Source organism: Thamnophis elegans, chromosome 3 (assembly GCF_009769535.1).
Source record: "Thamnophis elegans isolate rThaEle1 chromosome 3, rThaEle1.pri, whole genome shotgun sequence".
NCBI classification, from domain to species: Eukaryota; Metazoa; Chordata; class Lepidosauria; order Squamata; family Colubridae; genus Thamnophis; species Thamnophis elegans.
The window spans coordinates 132133362-132154210 of record NC_045543.1 but is presented as its reverse complement, the minus strand read 5'-3'; the positions used below and the strand labels follow the sequence as shown (position 1 = coordinate 132154210).

The 20849-nt window shown below is 42.3% G+C and overlaps 1 protein-coding gene across 1 annotated transcript; it reads left to right on the top strand.

Annotated features, from left to right (window-relative positions):
* Positions 1-9907: 9907 nt before the first annotated feature.
* GRP (gastrin releasing peptide) lies at positions 9908-17842 on the top strand. Its single transcript, XM_032212441.1, has 3 exons — positions 9908-10191; positions 11948-12198; positions 17453-17842. Exons 1-3 carry the CDS (start codon positions 10008-10010, stop codon positions 17504-17506), a joined length of 489 nt encoding a protein of 162 aa, XP_032068332.1. The 5' UTR covers positions 9908-10007; the 3' UTR covers positions 17507-17842.
* Positions 17843-20849: the final 3007 nt, after the last annotated feature.

The window sequence follows — 20849 nt, the reverse complement described above, 5'->3', positions numbered from 1 at the left end:
TCTATTCCATTCCATATTTCTATTCTATTCTATTCTATTCCATTCCATGTTTTTAGTCTATTCTATTCCATTCCATATTTCTATTCTATTCTATTCTATTCCATTCCATTCAATTTCATTCCATATTTCTATTCTATTCCATTCCATTCCATATTTCTATTCTATTCTATTCCATTCCATTCCATATTTCTGTTCTATTCTATTCCATTCCATATTTCTATTCTATTCCATTCAATTTCATTCCATATTTCTATTCTATTCTATTCCATTCCATATTTCTATTCTATTCTATTCCATTCCATTCCATTCCATGTTTTTAGTCTATTCTATTCCATTCCATATTTCTATTCTATTCCATTCCATTCCATTCAATTTCATTCCATGTTTCTATTCTATTCTATTCCATTCCATTCCATATTTCTATTCTATTCTATTCCATTTCATTCCATTCCATTCCATATTTCTATTCTATTCCATTCAATTTCATTCCATATTTCTATTCTATTCTATTCCATTCCATATTTCTATTCTATTCTATTCCATTCCATTCCATATTTCTATTCTATTCCATTCAATTTCATTCAATATTTCTATTCTATTCTATTCCATTCCATATTTCTATTCTATTCTATTCTATTCCATTCCATGTTTTTAGTCTATTCTATTCCATTCCATATTTCTATTCTATTCTATTCCATTCCATTCAATTTCATTCAATATTTCTATTCTATTCCATTCCATATTTCTATTGTATTCTATTCCATTTCATTCCATTCCATATTTCTATTCTATTCCATTCAATTTCATTCCATATTTCTATTCCATTCCATTCAATTTCATTCCATATTTCTATTCTATTCCATTCCATTCCATTCCATTCCATTCCATATTTCTATTCTATTCCATTCAATTTCATTCCATATTTCTATTCTATTCTATTCCATTCCATATTTCTATTCTATTCTATTCTATTCCATTCCATGTTTTTAGTCTATTCTATTCCATTCCATATTTCTATTCTATTCTATTCCATTCCATTCAATTTCATTCCATATTTCTATTCTATTCTATTCTATTCCATTCCATTCCATATTTCTATTCTATTCTATTCTATTTCATTCCATATTTCTATTCTATTCTATTCCATTCCATATTTCTATTCTATTCTATTCCATTCCATTCCATGTTTTTAGTCTATTCTATTCCATTCCATATTTCTATTCTATTCCATTCCATTCAATTTCATTCCATATTACTATTCTATTCTATTCCATTCCATATTTCTATTCTATTCTATTCTATTTCATTCCATATTTCTATTCTATTCTATTCCATTCCATATTTCTATTCTATTCTATTCTATTCTATTCTATTCCATTCCATTCCATTCCATGTTTTAGTCTATTCTATTCCATTCCATATTTCTATTCTATTCCATTCCATTCAATTTCATTCCATATTTCTATTCTATTCCATTCCATTCCATATTTCTATTCTATTCTATTTCATTCCATATTTCTATTCTATTCTATTCTATTCTATTCCATTCCATTCCATTTCATATTTCTATTCTGTTCTATTCCATTCCATTCCATATTTCTATTCCATTCCATTCCATTCCATTCCATATTTCTATTCTATTCCATTCCATTCCATTCCATGTTTTTAGTCTATTCTATTCCATTCCATATTTCTATTCTATTCCATTCCATTCCATTCTTATTTTATACTTTTGTGACCAGATAATTTTTTCTCCATAACTGTCTATTCTTAACTTGTTCCAATAAAGAAGAATATTTGTAACTCAGGGATTAAATGAGAGGTCCTTGGTGCTCTCTGAGCTGGCTTCTTTTCTTGCAGACGTTTCATTTGCAAAACTGGGTTTCATCCTCAGTACTAGGGCGAGTGAGGAGTGCTCTTTGCTGTCCATTTATGTTCTGGTGTCTTGCCTGCCTGTGCGGGTGGAGGCGGTCTTAGAGATTCTTTCCTTTGATTGTTTATTGATGGCTCTTTGGCAGTTTCTTGATTGGAGTATTGCTTATTTGAGTGTTGGTCCAAAGTTAACCTTCATTTCATTTTCATTTTCCCTTTATTTGTATGCCGCCCTTTTCCCTGGGGGGACTCAGGGCGGCTCACAGTTCAAAAAAGGGGGGGGGAAGGACAAACAGTTTCCAACATACAGACAATACAACATATTAAAAAACACAACAGCCACACAATTCGAGTGGGGTTAGAGTCTTAACCCCAGGCCAGCCGGGACAGCCAGATCTTTAGGGCGGCACGGAAGGACTGGAGGGTGGTGAGGGTCCGAATCTCCACGGGGAGTTCGTTCCAGAGGGTTGGAGCAGCCACCGAGAAGGCTCTCCTCCGGGTAGTTGCCAGTCTACACTGGCTAGATGATGGAATTCGGAGGAGGCCTAATCTATGCGATCGTATCGGTCTAGTGGAGGTAATTGGCAGTAGGCGGTCTCTCAAGTACCCAGGTCCAGTACCATGAAGGGCTTTGTAGGTGATAAGTAGCACCTTGAATCGCACCCGGAGATCAACAGGCAGCCAGTGCAGCTCGCGGAGGATAGGTGTTACGTGGGTGAACCGAGGTGCACCCACGATCGCTCGCGCGGCCGCATTCTGGACCAGCTGAAGTCGCCGAATGCTCTTCAAGGGCAGCCCCATGTAGAGCACATTGCAGTATTCCAGCCTAGAGGTCACAAGGGCACGAGTGACTGTTGTGAGGGCCTCCCGGTTCAGGTAGGGACGCAACTGGTGCACCAGGCGAACCTTGGAGTTAATCTATGCTGGTTTGGGTGCTGATTACTGGTGGGGAGATACTGGAGTCCTTTTCTCTTTGGGGGCTGGTTAATTGTCTCTTTTGCATAGTCTATAGATGTTGTTAAAATCTATGTGTCTAGAAATTCCCTGGCATTTTTGGATTTTTGGTCTAGGATTGTCACATTCTCCCAATTGAAACTATGGTTAAATCTGTCTATATGTTGTGAAATCAAAGAAGTTTCATTAGTCTTCTGACGGCCTGTTAGTGTTGATGCATTCTGCTGAACTGTTTGTCCTACATGGTTGTTGCAATTCTTACATTGTATGTTGTAGATCACTCCTGTTTTTCCTTCTGGGGATGCTGGGTCTTTTGGTTTGCTTAGGATGTTATGGAGGATTTTAGTTGGCTTGTTCAATTAGCTTGTTCTTTCAAATCTCCCAATGGTGAGCCCATCACCATGGTAACTGAGTCCATCCAATATGCTGTTGGTCATCCTCTTCTTTTCTTTCCTTCCACCTTTTCCAGCATTAGCGCCTCCTCAACAAATCTATTGTCTAGTTAGAGAAATGAATCACTTTCTAAATTTTTGGCAAATTTTTAAACCTAAATTCCTCCCCTCCCCTCCTCTCCTTACAAAAATTTGTTTCTAACTTTCTGGTCACCTTCCTTGATCTTCCCTTCATCAGTTCCAATTTCTATGAATCTTTCTTAAAAACCTCCTTAAAATCTAGTGAAAGAAATTTGAATACAGAATGGATTCATGACATGGAATCAGTACTTCTGATGGTGTAGCCTAAAGTCACAGTATATCTACAATTTTACATTATAGATTCAACGTTTATTTCAATAATGTAAACAGTCAAATATCAGTGGGAGATATAGACATCTTTAAATATTTGTATGCAGCCCTCCATGTGAGAAAGACACAGAAAGTGCACTAATTATTGCTGTTATTTTTTGTCTTTATATTATTTTAGCTTAAAGCTACCAGAAACATTTTACTGGATAAATTTAAAATATTGTACATGTATACAAAGTTGATATTTTATGGTACTTTTAAAGCTTTTTCTTTAATAGCAGACAAATCTTATTTATTTGAAATATAAAGGGAAAGAATGAAAGTATTTAGAGGCAATGTGATTACAGATATTTAAACAGATCAATGTCTTCCTGATCCATGCAGCTGCTGTGACATATTATTAAAACTAGGGATTAAATTCTGTCAAAATTCAGAGTGCTTGCCTTTGGATATGAACACATTTTGAACAATTGTCACAAATGAACACAGATACATTTTTGACAATGCACTAACATTTTTTGTTGACTTGATTCTATATACTGCACATAAGCTTTCTAAGAGGAAATGAATGACGGTGATAAATAAAAAGTAATTTTGCATACCCATCTACCCATGATTTGTTCAGGGTAGAAAAACAATATTTATTATAGGCTTTTGTATTTAAAGAGTACTTTAACTTCCAAAATGTTTAATCGAGGAAGAGAATGTCTTTGTGTCCCAAATTGGATTCTGAGGAACCCCAATGTTTTGAAGCATATTTGGAGGTGAATAAAAGATAGAGGTAGAAGGGACGCAGTGGCTCAGCGGCTAAGACGCTGAGCTTGTCAATCAGAAAGGTTGGCAGTTCGGCGGTTCGAATCCTTAGTGCCGCATAATGGAGTGAGCTCCCATTACTTATCCCAGCTTCTGCCAACCTAGCAGTTCGAAAGCATGTAGAAATGCAAGTAGAAAAATAGGGACCACTTTTGGTGGGAAGGTAACAGTATTCTGTGCACCTTCTGCTTTTAGTTATGCCGGCCACATGACCACGGAGACGTCTTTGGACAGCACTGGCTCTTCAGCTTTGAAACGGAGATGAGCACCGCCCACTAGAGTCAGGAACGGCTATCACATATGTGTGAGCGGAATCTTTACCTTTACTTTTAAAGATAGAGGTAGAAATGGCAGAAGAAATACATTATCTATCTGCAAACTGTAAAACTGACATCCTAACATGGCATCAGGATAGTATCCTATATGTTACCCATAATTCTTCTTCTGCCTAGCGTATTCCCACAGGTGCAGGGTTCACTTTTTGGATCATTGAACACCACTTTGCACAGTCAGCTGTGTTTCCAGAGTGTAGGCCCATGGCTTGCATATCTTTGTTGATGATATCTTGCCATCTCTGTTTTGGGTGCCTGCAAGGTTGCCAGCCATTGAGTTCCAGTTGGTAGGCAGTCTTGGCCACGGCGGAAGGTGCTGCTCTCAGGATATGTCCATACCAGTGATGAAAGAAATGTCCTTCTGGGTTTGGCTCCAAGTGGGGAAAAAGACACTGGAGACATGGATGCTGCTTGGAAAGATGGTTTATTGTTGGACAGGACCACATGGCTTGAGCCCTGAACAGAAAAGGTGATCACATGCTTCAATGTTGGTGGAGAAGAAGAGAAGGGCCGAGGGAGGGGCTTGCTAGGCTTTTTATAACCTGTTCAGTCCCACCTCTCTGTTTCCTGTTCCTGTGTAAGAAATGTATTCTGATTGGTTGTCAGACTCCCATAGGGCCATGCAGGGGCAACTCTCTGGGCTGTGTTTTGAATCCAGGTTTAGTTGAGTTCTCAGATGCCATGTGGTCAGTTGAGTAAAGGGCCAATATTATCATGCCTTTACTCCCATCCCCCCTGGGGCTGCAGTGGAGAAGTCTTTATTATGTAAAAGGGACTAGCTTGGCCTTCTTAATGGCCCATTAACAGTGGGGATGGGCAGGAAGCTACAGGCTACTATTCTGTCTTTTAAAACATGTTTCTTTCTTTTCATATCCAGAGAAATATTCTGCCTTTTCAATATTTCCTAGGATATTTCATTTTTCTGTGAGAGGGCTGGATGATAACTTCCCACATCAGTGGATCTAGCCTTCTCTCATCTTCTCTATAATTGGTGCCACACCAAAATGCTGTCGAATGGTGCCATTTGTGATGTGGACAAGAAGGGAGATGCCTGATACCCAACGGAGCATTCACACTTCCATGGCATGGAGAGAGCTTTCAGTCCCTGTTGTTGCTGCCCAGCATTCAGTGCCATGCAATGCAACAGGGCAGATGGTTGTCTTGTAAATCTTAGATTTAAGATGTTTATTTGTTTGTTTATTATTAATTTATGAATATGTTACCCATAATTGGGTAGTGTTAATCAAGCTGAAGTTGCATCTATGGAGACATGTACTGAATAACATGATGGGAAAAGGGAATGAAAATCCTCATAGCTTCCAGAATTTGGAAGGAAAAAATCTAATCCCCTCTGCAACCAGAAATAGGTGCAATATACTTTGCAGCTCTAGTAGTGAGGAAACTACAGGCACTGTTGCAAGGGTCAGTTCTGGCTGCTGCTACTGCCAGTTCACTCAGGGACGCACTTCATGCACGTGCTTGATGCGCACTATGCGTGCATGCACAGTATTTTGAAAATGCTTCTGTGCATAAGCAGAAGCAAAAAACAGATGGTGGTCTATGGTGCGGCTGATAGAAATGGTTCAGGGGCGTGGCAGACTGAGTTACTATCTACTCGAACTGGTCCGAACCAGTAAGAACCCACCTCTGCACTGTTGGGATAAACAAAGGTTTTTTAGAATAGATTGGACAACCATTTCTCTGAAATGTTATAACTTATAAGGTTTCCTGCTTGAGCACGGGAGTGGACAAGGAGACCTCCCAAGGTCCCTTCCAACTCTCTTAAATATCGCATTTTTCGGAGTATAGGATGCACCTTTTTCCCTCAAAAAAGAGGCTGAAAATCTGGGTGCATCTTATACACTGGATACAGCATTTTTTGCCTCCCAAAACTCTGCCCACTTCGCAAAATGACCGTACAGAGCCTGTAGGAGGCTTTCAGAGAGCTCCTGGGGGCTGGGGAGGGCAGAAATGAGCAAAAAATGGACCATTTTTTGCTCAATTTTCCCCGCCCAGTCCCTAGGAGCACTCTATAAGCGTCCTAAAGGCTATGCTTGCCCTTTTTTTTTTACAAAAAAATGGGCCCTTTTTGGGAGATCTGCAAAGTGCAAAAACCTTTTTTTTAAAAAAATTCTCTTCAAAATCTTGGTGCGTCTTATACTCCGGTGTGTCTTATACTCTGAGCCGAGGTGGCACAGGGGTTAAATGCAGCACTGCGGGCTACTTCAGCTGACTGCAGTTCTGCAGTTCGGCTGTTCAAATCTCACCGGCTCAGGGTTGACTCAGCCTTCCATCCTTCCGAGGTGGGTAAAATGAGGACCTGGATTGTTGTTGGGGGCAATATGCTGACTCTGTAAACCGCTTAGAGAGGGCTGAAAGCCCTATGAAGTGGTATATAAGTCTAACTGCTATTGCTATTGCTACTCTGAAAAATATGGTAAGTTGTTTTATGTTCCTAGGCCATTTTCAAAGTTGCAGGCACAACCATCCACCCTAAACAGGAATGGATGTCCTGGGTATCCACTTTGAAGAACTTTGGAGCATAGCCACGTTCAGATCAGAAGCTGGCAATGCAGATTTAAGAAGGGAAAACAATGTGTGTTGCAAAGATAGTCGGGCTCTCTCCTCCATTCTTTTTCAGAGCAAAGTGCGGTGGGTTTGTGTGCAGAAAGATGCATGTGCCAGTGTGGGGGAAGGGGACCATAAAAATAAAAGATGCGTTTAGAAAACTGGATAGTGTTGAGTATCAACAGACCGCTTGATGGGTGATTGCCGGAGTGTTCCCCACTATCTCACCGGGGCTGCAGGCATATCTAAAGTTGCCCACTACAATAAGAGAGTCAGAGGGCTCCATCAATCAGAGGTAAGAATATCTAGTTATCAGTGCCAGAAACTCCACAAATAAAAAGCCCCCCTGCTTTGATAAGGGGACGGCTGTCCCAGGTCTTATCAAGTCTCACCAACCACAGGGGGAAAACAAAGATTCCCACTTCATTCATGGAGGGAGAGGCTTCTGAAATGCAGGGGGGGTGGGGTGGGGGAGAAGGGACTTTCCTTTAGACACCGTCAGCCACGTTTCACTTTCAGAGATCCCTGCTTTGTAGAACCAGCTTTGTTGAATGAAAACAGGGGATATGAATGAAGGACAGGTGGCGGGGGAATACACCGTCTGTATTTCTAATCAGAAAGTATCAGGGGCTTCTAACTGGAGATGGAGGAAGGGAACGGGCAAGGAAGATGCTATCATGAAATGCAGATTGCAGTCCAAATTGGTGCCTGGTTCAAATAAATTATTTTGAAAGGTAGCAATTCAATAGGGCACATCCTTGGCAAACATAAGAGCGAAACGTTCAGGGCGAGAATAACCCCGAGGAGAAACGCTACTGTAGGACAGACAAGTGGGCTGGAACACGCATCTTTCCAGGAATGAATGAAATTGTCTTGAGGTGAGTCAAGATTGTGGTTTCACCAGCACAACGCCTGATAACACATGTCTGGAACTTCATCCAGGGAGTCCTTCCCCTTGGTAGTTCTGCCATCTGGGGACACCACTTAATGTTTGCTGCCAATATGAAATGTCTGAGGGTGGAAAGGAGGTCAAGTTGTGTCTGCAGCTCTTAACGTGTTGTATGTTTTCAACTATTATGAACTGGTATTGATGAGCATGCCAGAATCTATGGGAGAAGGTGGGTATAATGAATAACAGAGTTGGAAGGGATCTTGGAGGTCTTCTAGTCCAACCCCATGCTGAAGCAGAAAACCCTATACCACTTCAGACAACTGGTTGTCCAATTTCTTCTTTAAAAAAATGCAATGTTGGAGCACCCACACAACCTCTGAAGGCAAGTTGTTCTACTGATTATTGTTTTCATTGGGAAGAAATTTCTCCTTAATCCTAGGTTGCCTTTCTCCTTCATTAGTTTCAATCCATTGCTTCTTGTCCTGCCTTCAGGTGCTTTGGAGAATAGGTTGACCCTCTTTTCTTCATGAAAATATTGGAACACTCTATCATGTCATCCTTAGTCCACCTTTTCACTAGACATCCCCAATTCCTGCAACTGTTCTTCATATGTTTTAGCCTCCAATTCCCTCATTATTTTTGCTGATCTTCTCTGCACTCTTCCCAGTCTCTCTAGATCTCTCATTTAAATAATACCTACATTTAAGTGCATAAATAATAATGCACTATTACTGTTCATGTATAGATGATTGTGGGATACCCCACTTGGCACTTCTTCAAAGGCACTGTCCATCTTAAGATGTAGCGTTCTAGTTAACCAGGATTCCAGGGCTACAGGTTTCCTTAAAGGTAAAGGTTCCCCTCACACATATGTCTTTCCGTTTCAAAGCCGAAGAGCCAGTGCTGTCCGAAGACATCTTGGTGGTCATGTGGCCAGCATGACTGGAACGCTGTTACCTTCCCACCAAAGCTGGTACCTATTTTTCTACTTGCTTTTTTATATGCTTTTGAACTGCTAGGTTGGCAGAAGCTGGGATAAGTAATGAGGAGAGCTCACTCCGTTATGCGGCCAAGCTCAGAGTCTTAGTCACTGAGCCACTCTGTCCCACAGGTTTCCTTAGGCTTCCTCTAACTGCAATTCTCCTGGGCTGGGCTGAGGCTTCAGGCACCCTCTTCACCCTGATTTTGGAACCCAACTGGGGTGGGGGGAGGCTCTATCCTCTCCCTGGCCTGGAGGGCTCCTTGGAGCCCCCTTAGCTTCCACCCAAGGGCTGCAAACACGGCAGGTTGGCAGCCTGAGCTACCAAGAAGCGCCGTCGGCGCCGCGGCTGGACGGGAGTTCAGGAAAGGCTGCCCACATTCTTTCCCTCACTCTGCTCGTCGAGGGGGCGACTTCGCCTGACGGCAGAAGCGTCCTCCAGAGAAAGGCTCAGAGCCAGACTGGAATAAAGGACGGCTGGTGGGCGGGGGCGGAATGTCGAAGTAGAGGGCGCAGGCATGGGGCGGGGAGGAGAGGGGGGGGTTCGGCTGCCGCTCGCCGGGCCAGCCAGTCAGGAAGAGGGAGACGCGCCACGCGCCCCCCCCCACGAACTTCGAGTTGGCCTCCCCGGGGGGGGGGGATAAAGGAGGGGAGCAGCGTCACGTGCCTGACCTTTGCTGACACTTCTCCCCCATGCCGGCATATAAAAGCGGGTCAGCCGGCGATTCGGAGCAGCGCCGCGCTCAGGCTCCGCAAGGCTCGGACCTCTCCGTGCTTGTCTCGCCTCTCTCGACCGAGCGCTCGGCGGACTCTGCCCCGCGACACCCTTCCGACGCCTCCAACCCAGCCCTGCGATGGCCCGCCCGGAGACCTTGCCGCTCCTGCCGAAGCCCCGCGGGCAACCCTTCCCGCTCCTGGCTCTCGTCGCCGTCGCGCTGCTCCTGCAAGGGCTCGGCGGGCGGGCGGCTTCTTTCCAGGGCGTCGACGGAGCGCCCCCGATGGCTAAGATCTACCCCCGAGGCAGCCACTGGGCAGTGGGTGAGTCACAGTCCCTACCTGGGCTTCCCTGGGAGGCTGACTTGGCCAGGAACCCGCGAACCGGGCGCTCGTTTCCTTACTTATAGCCTTCGTTGGGCAGAGGGGTAGAAAATCAACCTGGGCATCTAGCAGAAGTAGGTTTCAGCACAGGGACTGATTTTGCTCGCCGGACCTGGAGTTGCCAGCGGGTGGGCTGGAACCCTACTTTCCCCACAATCAGCTCCTGGTTGGGAAAACTAGCCAGGATACCGGCCAGAATAACAAAATTCTAAGGGATATTGGAGGTCTTCTAGTCCAACCCCCTGCTTAGGTAGGAAACCCTATACCGTTTCAGACAAATGGTTATCCAACATCTTCTTAAAAACGTCCAGTGTTGGAGCATTCACAGCTTCTGGAGGCAAGTTGTTCCACTAGTTAATTGTTCTAACTGTGAGGAAATTTCTCCTTGGTTCTAAGTTGCTCCTCTCCTTGATTAGTTTCCACCCATTGCTGCTTCTTCTGCCTTCGGGTGCTTTGGAGAATAGCTAGACTCCCTCTTCTTTGTGGCAGCCCCTGAGATATTGGAACACTGCTATCACGTCACCCCCTAGTCCTTCTTTTCATTAAAGTAGATAGACTAGAGTAGCTTTGTGTATCTTCAAAAAGGGGACTTCTCTGCCCCCACCTCCAGTGACTTACCTTAGAGAACTCCCATGCCATGGCTTTCCATTTCCTTCCAGTTTCTCCATCTGTAAAACTCCACATCCATGACTCCTTTTAGTGTCCCAGATTTCTTTTAAATCCCAAAGGAAAATATCATGGAAGAGCTTGTCCCTTGGGCTTTTAAAAGGATGGGCAGATAAGGAGGCATCCAAAGGATGAAAAGGAACACAACAGAAAGCCGCCACATAAAGATGCACATCAGAAATCTGTCAGTGGTGGCACACTCTGCTGCCTCCAATCATGAAATCAATTCAAAAAATATATAAAATAAATGAGAGGTGCCTGCCCTAGCGGACCAAATTCCTGGAGATTGGGAAGCGAATTCTCCAGTAAAATACTTACTGTTTTCAGTTGCTAATTTAAATTGTTTGCAATAAAAGTGTTTTAGGGAAGGACGGTAGGCTGGGAAGAATTAAAGTAAGGAAGAAGAACTCAGGGGGGGAAATGAGCTATAAGCTAGAGAAAGAGATATCCTGTTCTCTAAATATTGTTAGAACTACCCTTTATTTCCCTCTTCTGTATAAGGATCAGAAATTTTCCACTAGGAATTTATTTCACTGGCAAATCCAATTGAGATTCGAAGCATCATTTGCCTATATTAAAGCAAAGATCACAAACCTATTGTCCATGAAAATAGATCAAGAAAAGATGAATTTGATGGCATTCATAATCAATTGAATGCTGCCTCTTCATAATAATTGTGTTCCTCTTCTGTTTGTCATGGAAAGTTCCAGCAAGCTGTGTAGAACACATGAGCCTCTGTTTTGGCTGCTGAGATGTAACTGAGCATCACCCATGCCCATATGGGTGTTTTGTGAGGTCTAAAAAGTTTTTCCTTACTGCAAGGAAAGCGTGGTTATTGCCAGACAGATGACTGTGTCCTTCACCATATTTGACATTTGGCACAGAAGAACAGAATAGAGAAGACATCAGGAGAGCTTCAATAATTCTCCTGAATTGTTCCAAGCCAATCAACGTGGATGTCATGGTCTTCAGACCTCAAAAGATGCCCCCATTGACACTAATTTCACGGCACATTATTTTCTTCTCGCAGGGCACTTTATGGGGAAAAAGAGCACTGGAGATTTTCCTTACCTATATGAAGACCGGCAAGAGATGCCCTTCCCTTTGCTGCCAGATAATGCCAAACAGCCGGCCAGCTATTTGCAACAGGACGAATCCTTCAAGGCGCTGCTCAAACGCATGGAAGAGGATGAAGATCAAAATACTCCGGTTCTCCGGGAAGAGTTGCCTTTTTCTTCCAAGAATGTCTGGGGGACAGAGGAAAGCAGCAGCTTCAAAGATGTAAGTGAGGTTTCCATAGCCCCACCTGTTACTCTTTGCGTTCTCGTTATCGGATGCTTTAACCTTCTGTTCAGTTTGCTTGCTGTGAAAATGTGCGTGGCAGGCAGAAACCTCCTCTCTTTAATTCCTGTCTGTCCTCATTCAGATGAATAAGAATTCGCTTTAGGGATTCCTTTTCTAGGATAGAAAGATTTCAAAGAAATGAAATTACTGCACTGATAACATTAACTAATTGGGCAATGAAATACTTGCTCTTCCCCTTCCCCTACCAATCCACATTCAAATTGATAAAAATTTATCTTGAACTATCTGATTGCCAAATATGCCGATAAAAGGAGAGCCCTGTTTGCTGCTTTTATAGGCCTTACAGCAGCATTTGATATGGTAAATAGAGAAGTATTATGGAGTAAACTATTTTAAGAGACATCTCTTAAAATAGAACCTAGACTGCTGGCTTTAATTAAAGCCCTTTACACAAGTACCTGTTTGAGGGTGCGCTATGGGGTTAATGGGACTAACAGGATTCACACAAATAAAGTGGGTAAGGCAAGGGTGTATCCTGGCCTCATTGTTATTTAGTTTATATATCAATGACTTGCCAGGGTTAGTGAAGGACCCCATGATACACATGCCAATGATCCTAAATACTTAGTGTAACAGCTTGCTTTATGCTGATGATATAATTTTATTATTGTATTCACTAGTAGGGCAAAAATTTGCTTTGGAGATTCTTAAGGGAGACAGATTTCAAAGAAATCTTCATGGGAAGAGTGACCTAGGAAAAGTGTCCTATATCTACTTACTTACTGGCAAGGTGACCAAGACTTATAAATGTCCTTTCTTGATGATTTTACTGCACTGATGACATTACCTAATTAGATAATGAAATGTCTGCAAGCAAACAGCTAAGCTCAGAGAGCCCCAAGGATTTCACACAGTCTTTTTTTTTCATTGCACCATTCTCATTGGATTCCCACATGCCAATGAAATCAAAATCCCAAAGAATTCCCATATAAAAATAGATACCTCTTGTCAGAGGCATTCCCTGTTAGAGAAAGAAATTTCAGACATATATTCTCTAGTAGCTCAACAGGTTGGAATTGTGTGACATAACTGCTGCTTTGGCTTTATCTAAAAGCAGGATTAGATCAAGATATCAACCTTTGCCATTAGATTTCCAAATGTCATATTTGTCTGTAAAAAAAAAAATAACCAAAAAAGTCGGGGATTAATCTGAAATACTCTATAAAGAGGGAAAGCTGTAAAAATGCTTTGCCTGGATGATTGAGTACTGGTTCAGCATCATCTCCAGGATATCAAATTGAGTTCCAGTTTGAGATCATTTGAACTGGAGATAGAATGGAGGGGCCAGTCTTCCCTAATTACCTTATTTTTTGAAGTATAAGACACACCTTTTTCCCTCAAAAAAGAGGGGGGAAATCTGGGTGCATCTTATACACTGAATACAGCATTTTTTGCCTCCCAAAACCCCACTCCCTTCACCAAAATGGCCATGCATAGCTTTTAGGAGGCTTTCAGAGAGCTCCTGGTGGCTGGGAAAGGCAGAAATGAGCAAAAAACAGGCCATTTTTTCTCAATTTTGCCCCCCCTCCCAGCCCCCAGGAGTTTTCTATAAGCCTCCTAAAGGCTATGCATGCCCTTTTTTAATGAAAAATGGGCCTTTTTTGCTTGTTTTTGCCCCTCTCCGGAGTACTCTACAAGCCTCTTAAAGGCTATTCATGCCCTTTTTTTTGAAAAAAAAACAGGGCCTTTTTTGTGAAAAACGGGCTGTTTTGGGGAAGTTTGCAGAATGCAAACACTTTTTTTTAAAATTTGCCTCTTCAAAATCTTGGTGGGTCTTGTACTCCGGTGCATCTTATACTCTAAAAATACGGTAGTTCCATCCAGTTAGTTAACACCCCATAAAGGACATCTGTTTAAAAGCAAAAGCTAATATTTGACATTTGTATTAGAATTCTTCCATGAGTACATATTTAAATAGGGGCATCATGAAGCTACATCATTCCTATGGCTAAAGGAACTGTGGTGGGCAATGCAAGCACATGCAATGGTGTCACCGAGGCATAGTTGCAACACTGAACAAAGATAAAAAGGCTCTTGAAATGCTGCATGAAGTACATCAGAGGTTTATCACTACTCTTCTTTCAATAACCTCTGATGTAGATGCCTTGTTAGAAAAGAGTTAGATCAGCCTTCTGCAAGAGATATGTCATAAATATAAAGGACCTTCTCTTCGGTACGACAGACAAGATTTGGCCAGGGGAAAACTTTTAGATTCATTATAAGGCAAGTCTTGTGCATTTGTATGAACTGTGTGTATTCCCCACCCACAAACATTTCTACTTTTCCTTCTATTAGCTTCCTTCCTTCCTTCCTTCCTTTATCTGACTTTGCTCTAGGATTTCTTTGACATTCATTGGAAGTTCCTGTGCATGAAAAATGCTCCTCTCAGACCTCATGCTGAATCTCTGATGGGGTCTCATATTTTCTTAACTGCCTGAGGATCTTTCTAATATCATGAAATAATACAAAATCTAGGAAGTCATTTAGGGTACATGCTAGGGGAATGGATTGAAAAAACAGAGCTATATTCTTATATATAAGCCAATTGCTTTCAAATCAAAGTGATTTTTGATGGTGGGATGTATAGAGATACATAAATAAACACAGCAAAACCTCTGGTCACAACCATAATTTGTTCCATAACTTTGGTCACCACCCAATTCGGTCATGACGTGATCCTAACCAAAATTAATGCAGGGTCCCTGTTGTTTGTAAACAGGAAATTTGACGCTTACAAAAAACACCTGATTTGGTGGTGGTCAGAATCGTTCACGACCAGAGGGTCTACTGTATGACATTTTGCAGGAGGAGAACTGTGTTACTCTGTCCTATCCAAAAATCAGAAGGAGTCAGGGAACACTTTTTTCAAACTAAAAGATTTTATTGAAAGGCACAGACTGTTTGTGAGCTTTTTAATAAAAATGTGTTAGCGTGAAAAGGTGATCTCAGTCTCCTTCTAATTTATAAACACATATACGTCTCCATTTTATTAAGTTATCTCTTAGTTTGTTTGTTTGTTTGTTTGTTTATTATCAAAATTTATATGCCGCCCAATCCCGAAGGACTCCGGGCGGCATACAAAAAGAGAGAAAAAAAGAGAAGAAGAAAAAAAGACAGTTTAAAATCACAACACCACATACATTCATTCTAATCGGGGCTGGACCTCAACAATGAGGTCAACAGCCCCAGGCCTGCCAGAACAGCCAGGTTTTAACAGCTTTCCTGAAGGCCATGAGAGTGGGCAAGGTCCGGATCTCTGGGGGTAGCTGATTCCAAAGGGCCGGAGCAGCCACAGAGAAGGCTCTCCTCCGGGGGCCCGCCAGCCGACACTGTCTGGCTGACGGCATCTGAAGGAGGCCCAATCTGTGGGATCTTACTGGCCGCTGGGAGGTATGTGGCAGTAGGCAGTGTTCCACAAGAAAGGCAATCTATGATCGGAACATGGGAAGAATAGTGAGGAGTTGAGATATGATATTGTCTGCTAATCATAGTAACACATTGGCTGAAAGGGAGCACCTTATCTTCCTCCTTTCTTCTAGATTTGAGATGTTTTGAGGACATCTGACTAACATTCATTGCTAAGATAGGAAACCAGCAAGTCTCAAACACATCACTGGGAAAAGGGAGAGTTGTGGTTTCTTTAAACATCCTACACATTCTGGTATAGTGTTTTTTCTCCAGTGGGACTGGTCTGTCAGGGCAACCTGGTCTACCCAATTATGGGATGGAGCATATTGCTTCTGTTTTCGCCTTTCAGCCCCAATCCAGGGGCCTTCGCAGGCAGTCGATTTCGCGACAAACAATTTTTGTATTAAATTTATGTTTTACCAGCAAAGAAAAATAAAAGGGAACTAGTATAGCTCTATTTCAAGCTATTTAGCTCTCATTAGCTAGCCATACCCTTCTGGATCCAATGGCTAGCTGATGAGAGCTAAATACCATATTTTTCGGAGTATAAGATGCACCTTAGATTTTTGGGAGAAAACAGGAGAAATAATTCTGCCTACCAGGTATTCATCAGGCTAGCGCCCTTAGTCTGGTCAGCTTCAGCACATAGGTTTGCTGGTTTTGAGCGCCCGTATACATGCTTTTTATCTCCTGGTTGGGGATAAAAAACAGCTTCTAAAGCATAGCTGATCATCAGAGAGAGAAGCAATGAGGAAAGCAGGCAAAGCACCTTGTTAGCGCCTCATTAGTGCTGGAAAAAACCTTCAAAAAAGCTACATTTGGAGTATAAGATGCACCCAAATTTTCAGCCTCTTTTAGGGGGGTGGGATACTGCGTTTTATACTCCAAAAAATACAGTAGCTTGAAATAGATATATTCTAGTCTCCCTTTATTTTTATTTGTCACTAAAACATAAATTTAACATCCTGGGATTGGGATTGTGTGTGTGTGTGTGTGTGTATTAGGTGGGGAAAGGTGTTCATAACTCTGCAACAAGTGAAACCTCAAGGAGACTGTTTATTCTTAAATTCAGAAACACATACTGTATTTTTCAGAGTATAAGACACACCTTTTTCCCAGCCCTCAGGAGCATTTCATAAGCCTCCTAAAGGCTATGCAAGGCCCTTTTAAAAAAAAAACAAAAAATGGGCCCGTTTTCACAAAAAACGGACATTTTTGAGAGGTCTGCAGAGTGCAAAAAAATGTTTTTTAATTTGCCTCTTCAAAATCTTGGCGCATCTTATACTCCGAAAAATACGGTAGATCCTAGTAAATTTGCTCATCGGCAATCCATTCCCAGCCAAGGAATTAGGCAGCAGAAGCTGGGGACAAGAGTGTCCAGTGCTTGCCTGCCTGGTGGACAGTGTTGTGCACGTCCTAAGCCTCCTCAACTAGCTTGATGCTCTGGATGTAAAGAAGGTGCTTTCCATTGTTAGATGCTGCTTAACGCTGCATTGCTCAGTTCTGCTCCAAGGGCCGGGGACGATATCCTGACTCACCTTGTTTACCTGATCATCTGACGAACACAAATGTGGTCTTCAGAGTCTACTCCTTTTGGGGTTGAGGGCTCTTTGCCATCCGCGTTTGCCCGCCCCACATGAAAGAGCGTGAAATAGCGTGTAGAAAAAGACCTGTTGCAAATATCCATTTGAATGAAGCAAAAAGCTGTTTTAGAAATGATGGTGCTTCAACAATTCTCTTTTTTTTCTCCCTCTTCTCTCAGATAGTGGAGCTCCTGTTGCAAGTACTGGATAAAAAGGAAAGCACTCCAAGTTGAAATGACTGCCATCCAGCGCTGAAAACATAGAATAATGTCTTTAAGAGACTGTTGTTTCATAAGCATTTTATTGTACAACTAAATAATTATCTTTTCTGTTAAAACAAGAACCCTCCGTCCCGTCAGTATCGAAGAACACCTATTTACTTGTTTCTCCTAACAGTGGCTACACTTGTCCGACGGCTTTCCCCCTTCTTTCCAAACGGGGTTTTTCTTGCGTGAATTGCTTTGTTGTACAGAATTGTCAATGAAGGGTCTTCCAATTCTCTGACAATACTTTGCCATTTCTCTCTTCAATCCCCGCAATCTTTTACCTTGCGATCATCCTGCATTTCAATATCCACAATAAATAAATATATATATTTAAAAAAAAGATGTTCATTTTTATTGGTCTGGGAGAAGACGATGCAGCTTGTCAGTCAGAAAGCTTGCTACACTCAGCACAGGGATTCAGTGGCTAAGACGCTGAGCTTGTCAGTCAGAAAGGTTGGCAGTTCGGCGGTTCAAATCCCTAGCGCTGCATAACGGAGTGAGCTCCCATTACTTGTCTCAGCTTTATAGCCAACCTAGCAGTTCGAAAGCATGTAAAAATGCAAGTAGAAAAATAGGGACCAGCTTTGGTGGGAAGGTAACAGCGTTCTGCATGCCTTCGGCATTTAGTCATGCTGGCCACATGACCATGGAGATGTCTTTGGACAGCGCTGGCTTGGCTCGTCAGCTTTGAAATGGAGATGAGCAATGCCCCCTAGAGTCAGGAACAACTAGCACATACTGTATGTGCAAGAGGAACCTTTACCTTTACCTTACATTCAGCACGCTGGGACACAAGTTCCATGATGGGGCTCACGTTGGAGAAATACTTAAGGAACAACATATAAAACATGTAGTCTCCAGAAGCTTCAGTTGGTGCAAAATGCAGCAGCCCACATGGTTTTGTGCAAGTCTAGATTTGCACATGTGTCTCCTCTCTTGTTAGAGCTGTATTGATAGCTGATTTGCTTTCAAGCCCAGTTCAAGATGCTGGTTGTCACCCTTAAAGCCCTACATGCCCTGAGGCTAGTTATACCTGGTCCGTCAGAGAGGGGAGGCAGCAGAGGTGGGTTTTACATAATTTTACCACCACTGTGCACTGAAACTGAGTGTGAGTGTGTATGCTCACTTTGTGAGCATGCATGGCCTTCCACACGTGCAATTTGCTTGTGTGTGCGGCTTACATGCATGTGCACGGCTTAGAAAACATGGCAAAATAGGACAACATAGAGCTGGGGCCCCACCCACAGGTTGCCACTACCAGTTCGTCTGAATTGATCCGAACCGGCTGAATCTTACCACTGGGAGGCAGGGGATGTTACGGGACCCCACTCCTAAGGAGATCCATCTTGCAGCAAGAAGAAAGGCTGCCTTCTTGGTAGCTTTCTCCCTGAGGAACTTCATCCCTGCAGAAATAAGATGGGCTCCCACTGTGATACTCTTTCCATAGACCCCAAAGACATGGTTTTGCCAGAGGGCCTGGATACTAGGGTGATATGGTGACTCGTTTGATTATTGTCACTTGGGAGTCAGGGGTTTATTAGGTTTTGTATTTATTTCTGTAAGACATCTGGAATCACGTTGAGTGAGTTGGGCGGTATATCAATTAAAAAAACCTGATGCTCCGAGACTCACACCTGTATATTACTAGACTGGGAATGGGGAGCATCTGGTTGTTAAGTCTATTCCATGCCCAACCACCAGTTTTATCGGGCAACAGTGCATTGGGCCTCACTTCCATCCTAATTTATTCTCATTGATATAGTTATATTGATATGAAAATAAGGGTCAACCTATTTTCCAAAGCACCAGAGGACAATCAAGGAGAGAAGCAATTTAGAACTAAGGAGAAATTTCCTAATAGTGAGAACAATTAACCGGTGGAACAACTTGCCTCCAGAAGTTGTGAATGCTCCGTCACTGGAGGCTTTTAAGAAGAGATTGGATAACCATTTGTCTGAAACGATAGAGGGTCTCCTCCCTGAGCAGAGGGTTGAACTAGAAGACCTCCTAGGTCCCTTCCAAGTTCCAACTCTATGATTCTGTAATTCTGAACTCAGTGAGAACATGTGATTGGGAGTAGATTTTAAAATATGAGAGAGAGAGAGAGGAAGAAGATTCGTTACAGGAATGCTATGAGGTGTAAATTCTCCAAAATAAGCACATGTGGGTTTTAAAATGTCAAAAATAAAACAATTAAGCAATGCAAGGAGCATCACTGAATTTGGACTGAAGTTTGTTTTAGTCACAGGTGGAACAATGGTGTTTAGGTTGTCTGATTCTGCTTCAAGAGGATTGCAGTCTTGGGAATAAACTTCACTCACGCCAATCAAACTGAAAAGGAACATACAGGATTGTACTATGTCAAGAGCAATCTGTCCAGATTGGTCTCTCCCTACCAATGTAAGATTAAACTCAAATGAATGTTTTTTCAGGAAATAAACTGGATTGAATTGAGACTTCCTTTTGGATGGGCATGTAGAAGATCAGCTCTTTCAACTGGGGCCATTTTACTTCTAGCACATAGAGGGAAATGACAACCATCATGTCATATGACTCAATTTTATGGCCATATTTTGTGGCTTATGACCATAATTGGCAGAGTCAATTAAGGTCGCAAGCAGATGTGGTATTCAGCCAGTTCAGACAGGTTCGCCCAAACTGGTAGCAGAAATCGCCCACCTGGCCCGGCTCTATGCCATCCTATTTAGGCATATTTTTGAAGTCGGGCGCATGTATAGAAGCCCACATTTTTTAAGCCTGGCACATGTGCGGATCGCACACACATGTGCCGGGTGCAAGCACATGCGATCAAAGTGCATGGAAGGCTGGGCGTATGCATGGAAAAGATGCATGCGCCTGTGAATGTGCATGTGTGCAAAGCGGGTGGGTGCGCGAGGGGCAACGAAATGTGGTAACGAAATCTGAAACCCACTGCTGGTCATAAGTCAAGAACTACCTGTAGCACCTCCATGAAACTGAATACAATTTTCAAAGTCATATTACGTGATCAAGCCTCCACTTAGTGCTTTATAATTAGTGTCAAAATCAGTAACCAATAATTAGCAAAGAGTCAATATCAGTCATTAATCAGAATAAAAATTAGTAAGTGTCCTGTGATCCCTATGCTATGCCCATGAGATACACTTGCATTCTGAATTGAAAATGTTCAGTGTGTGGTTGGTCCTTGCCTAACGAGGAAGGAACAAATTAGTCTCAGGACAACTTCACAAAATATCTACATTGGCCAGAGCTAAAACAAATATTAAAAGTTCCATTAATTTGAGCAGAACCTTTGGTTCGAGCCAGTGGT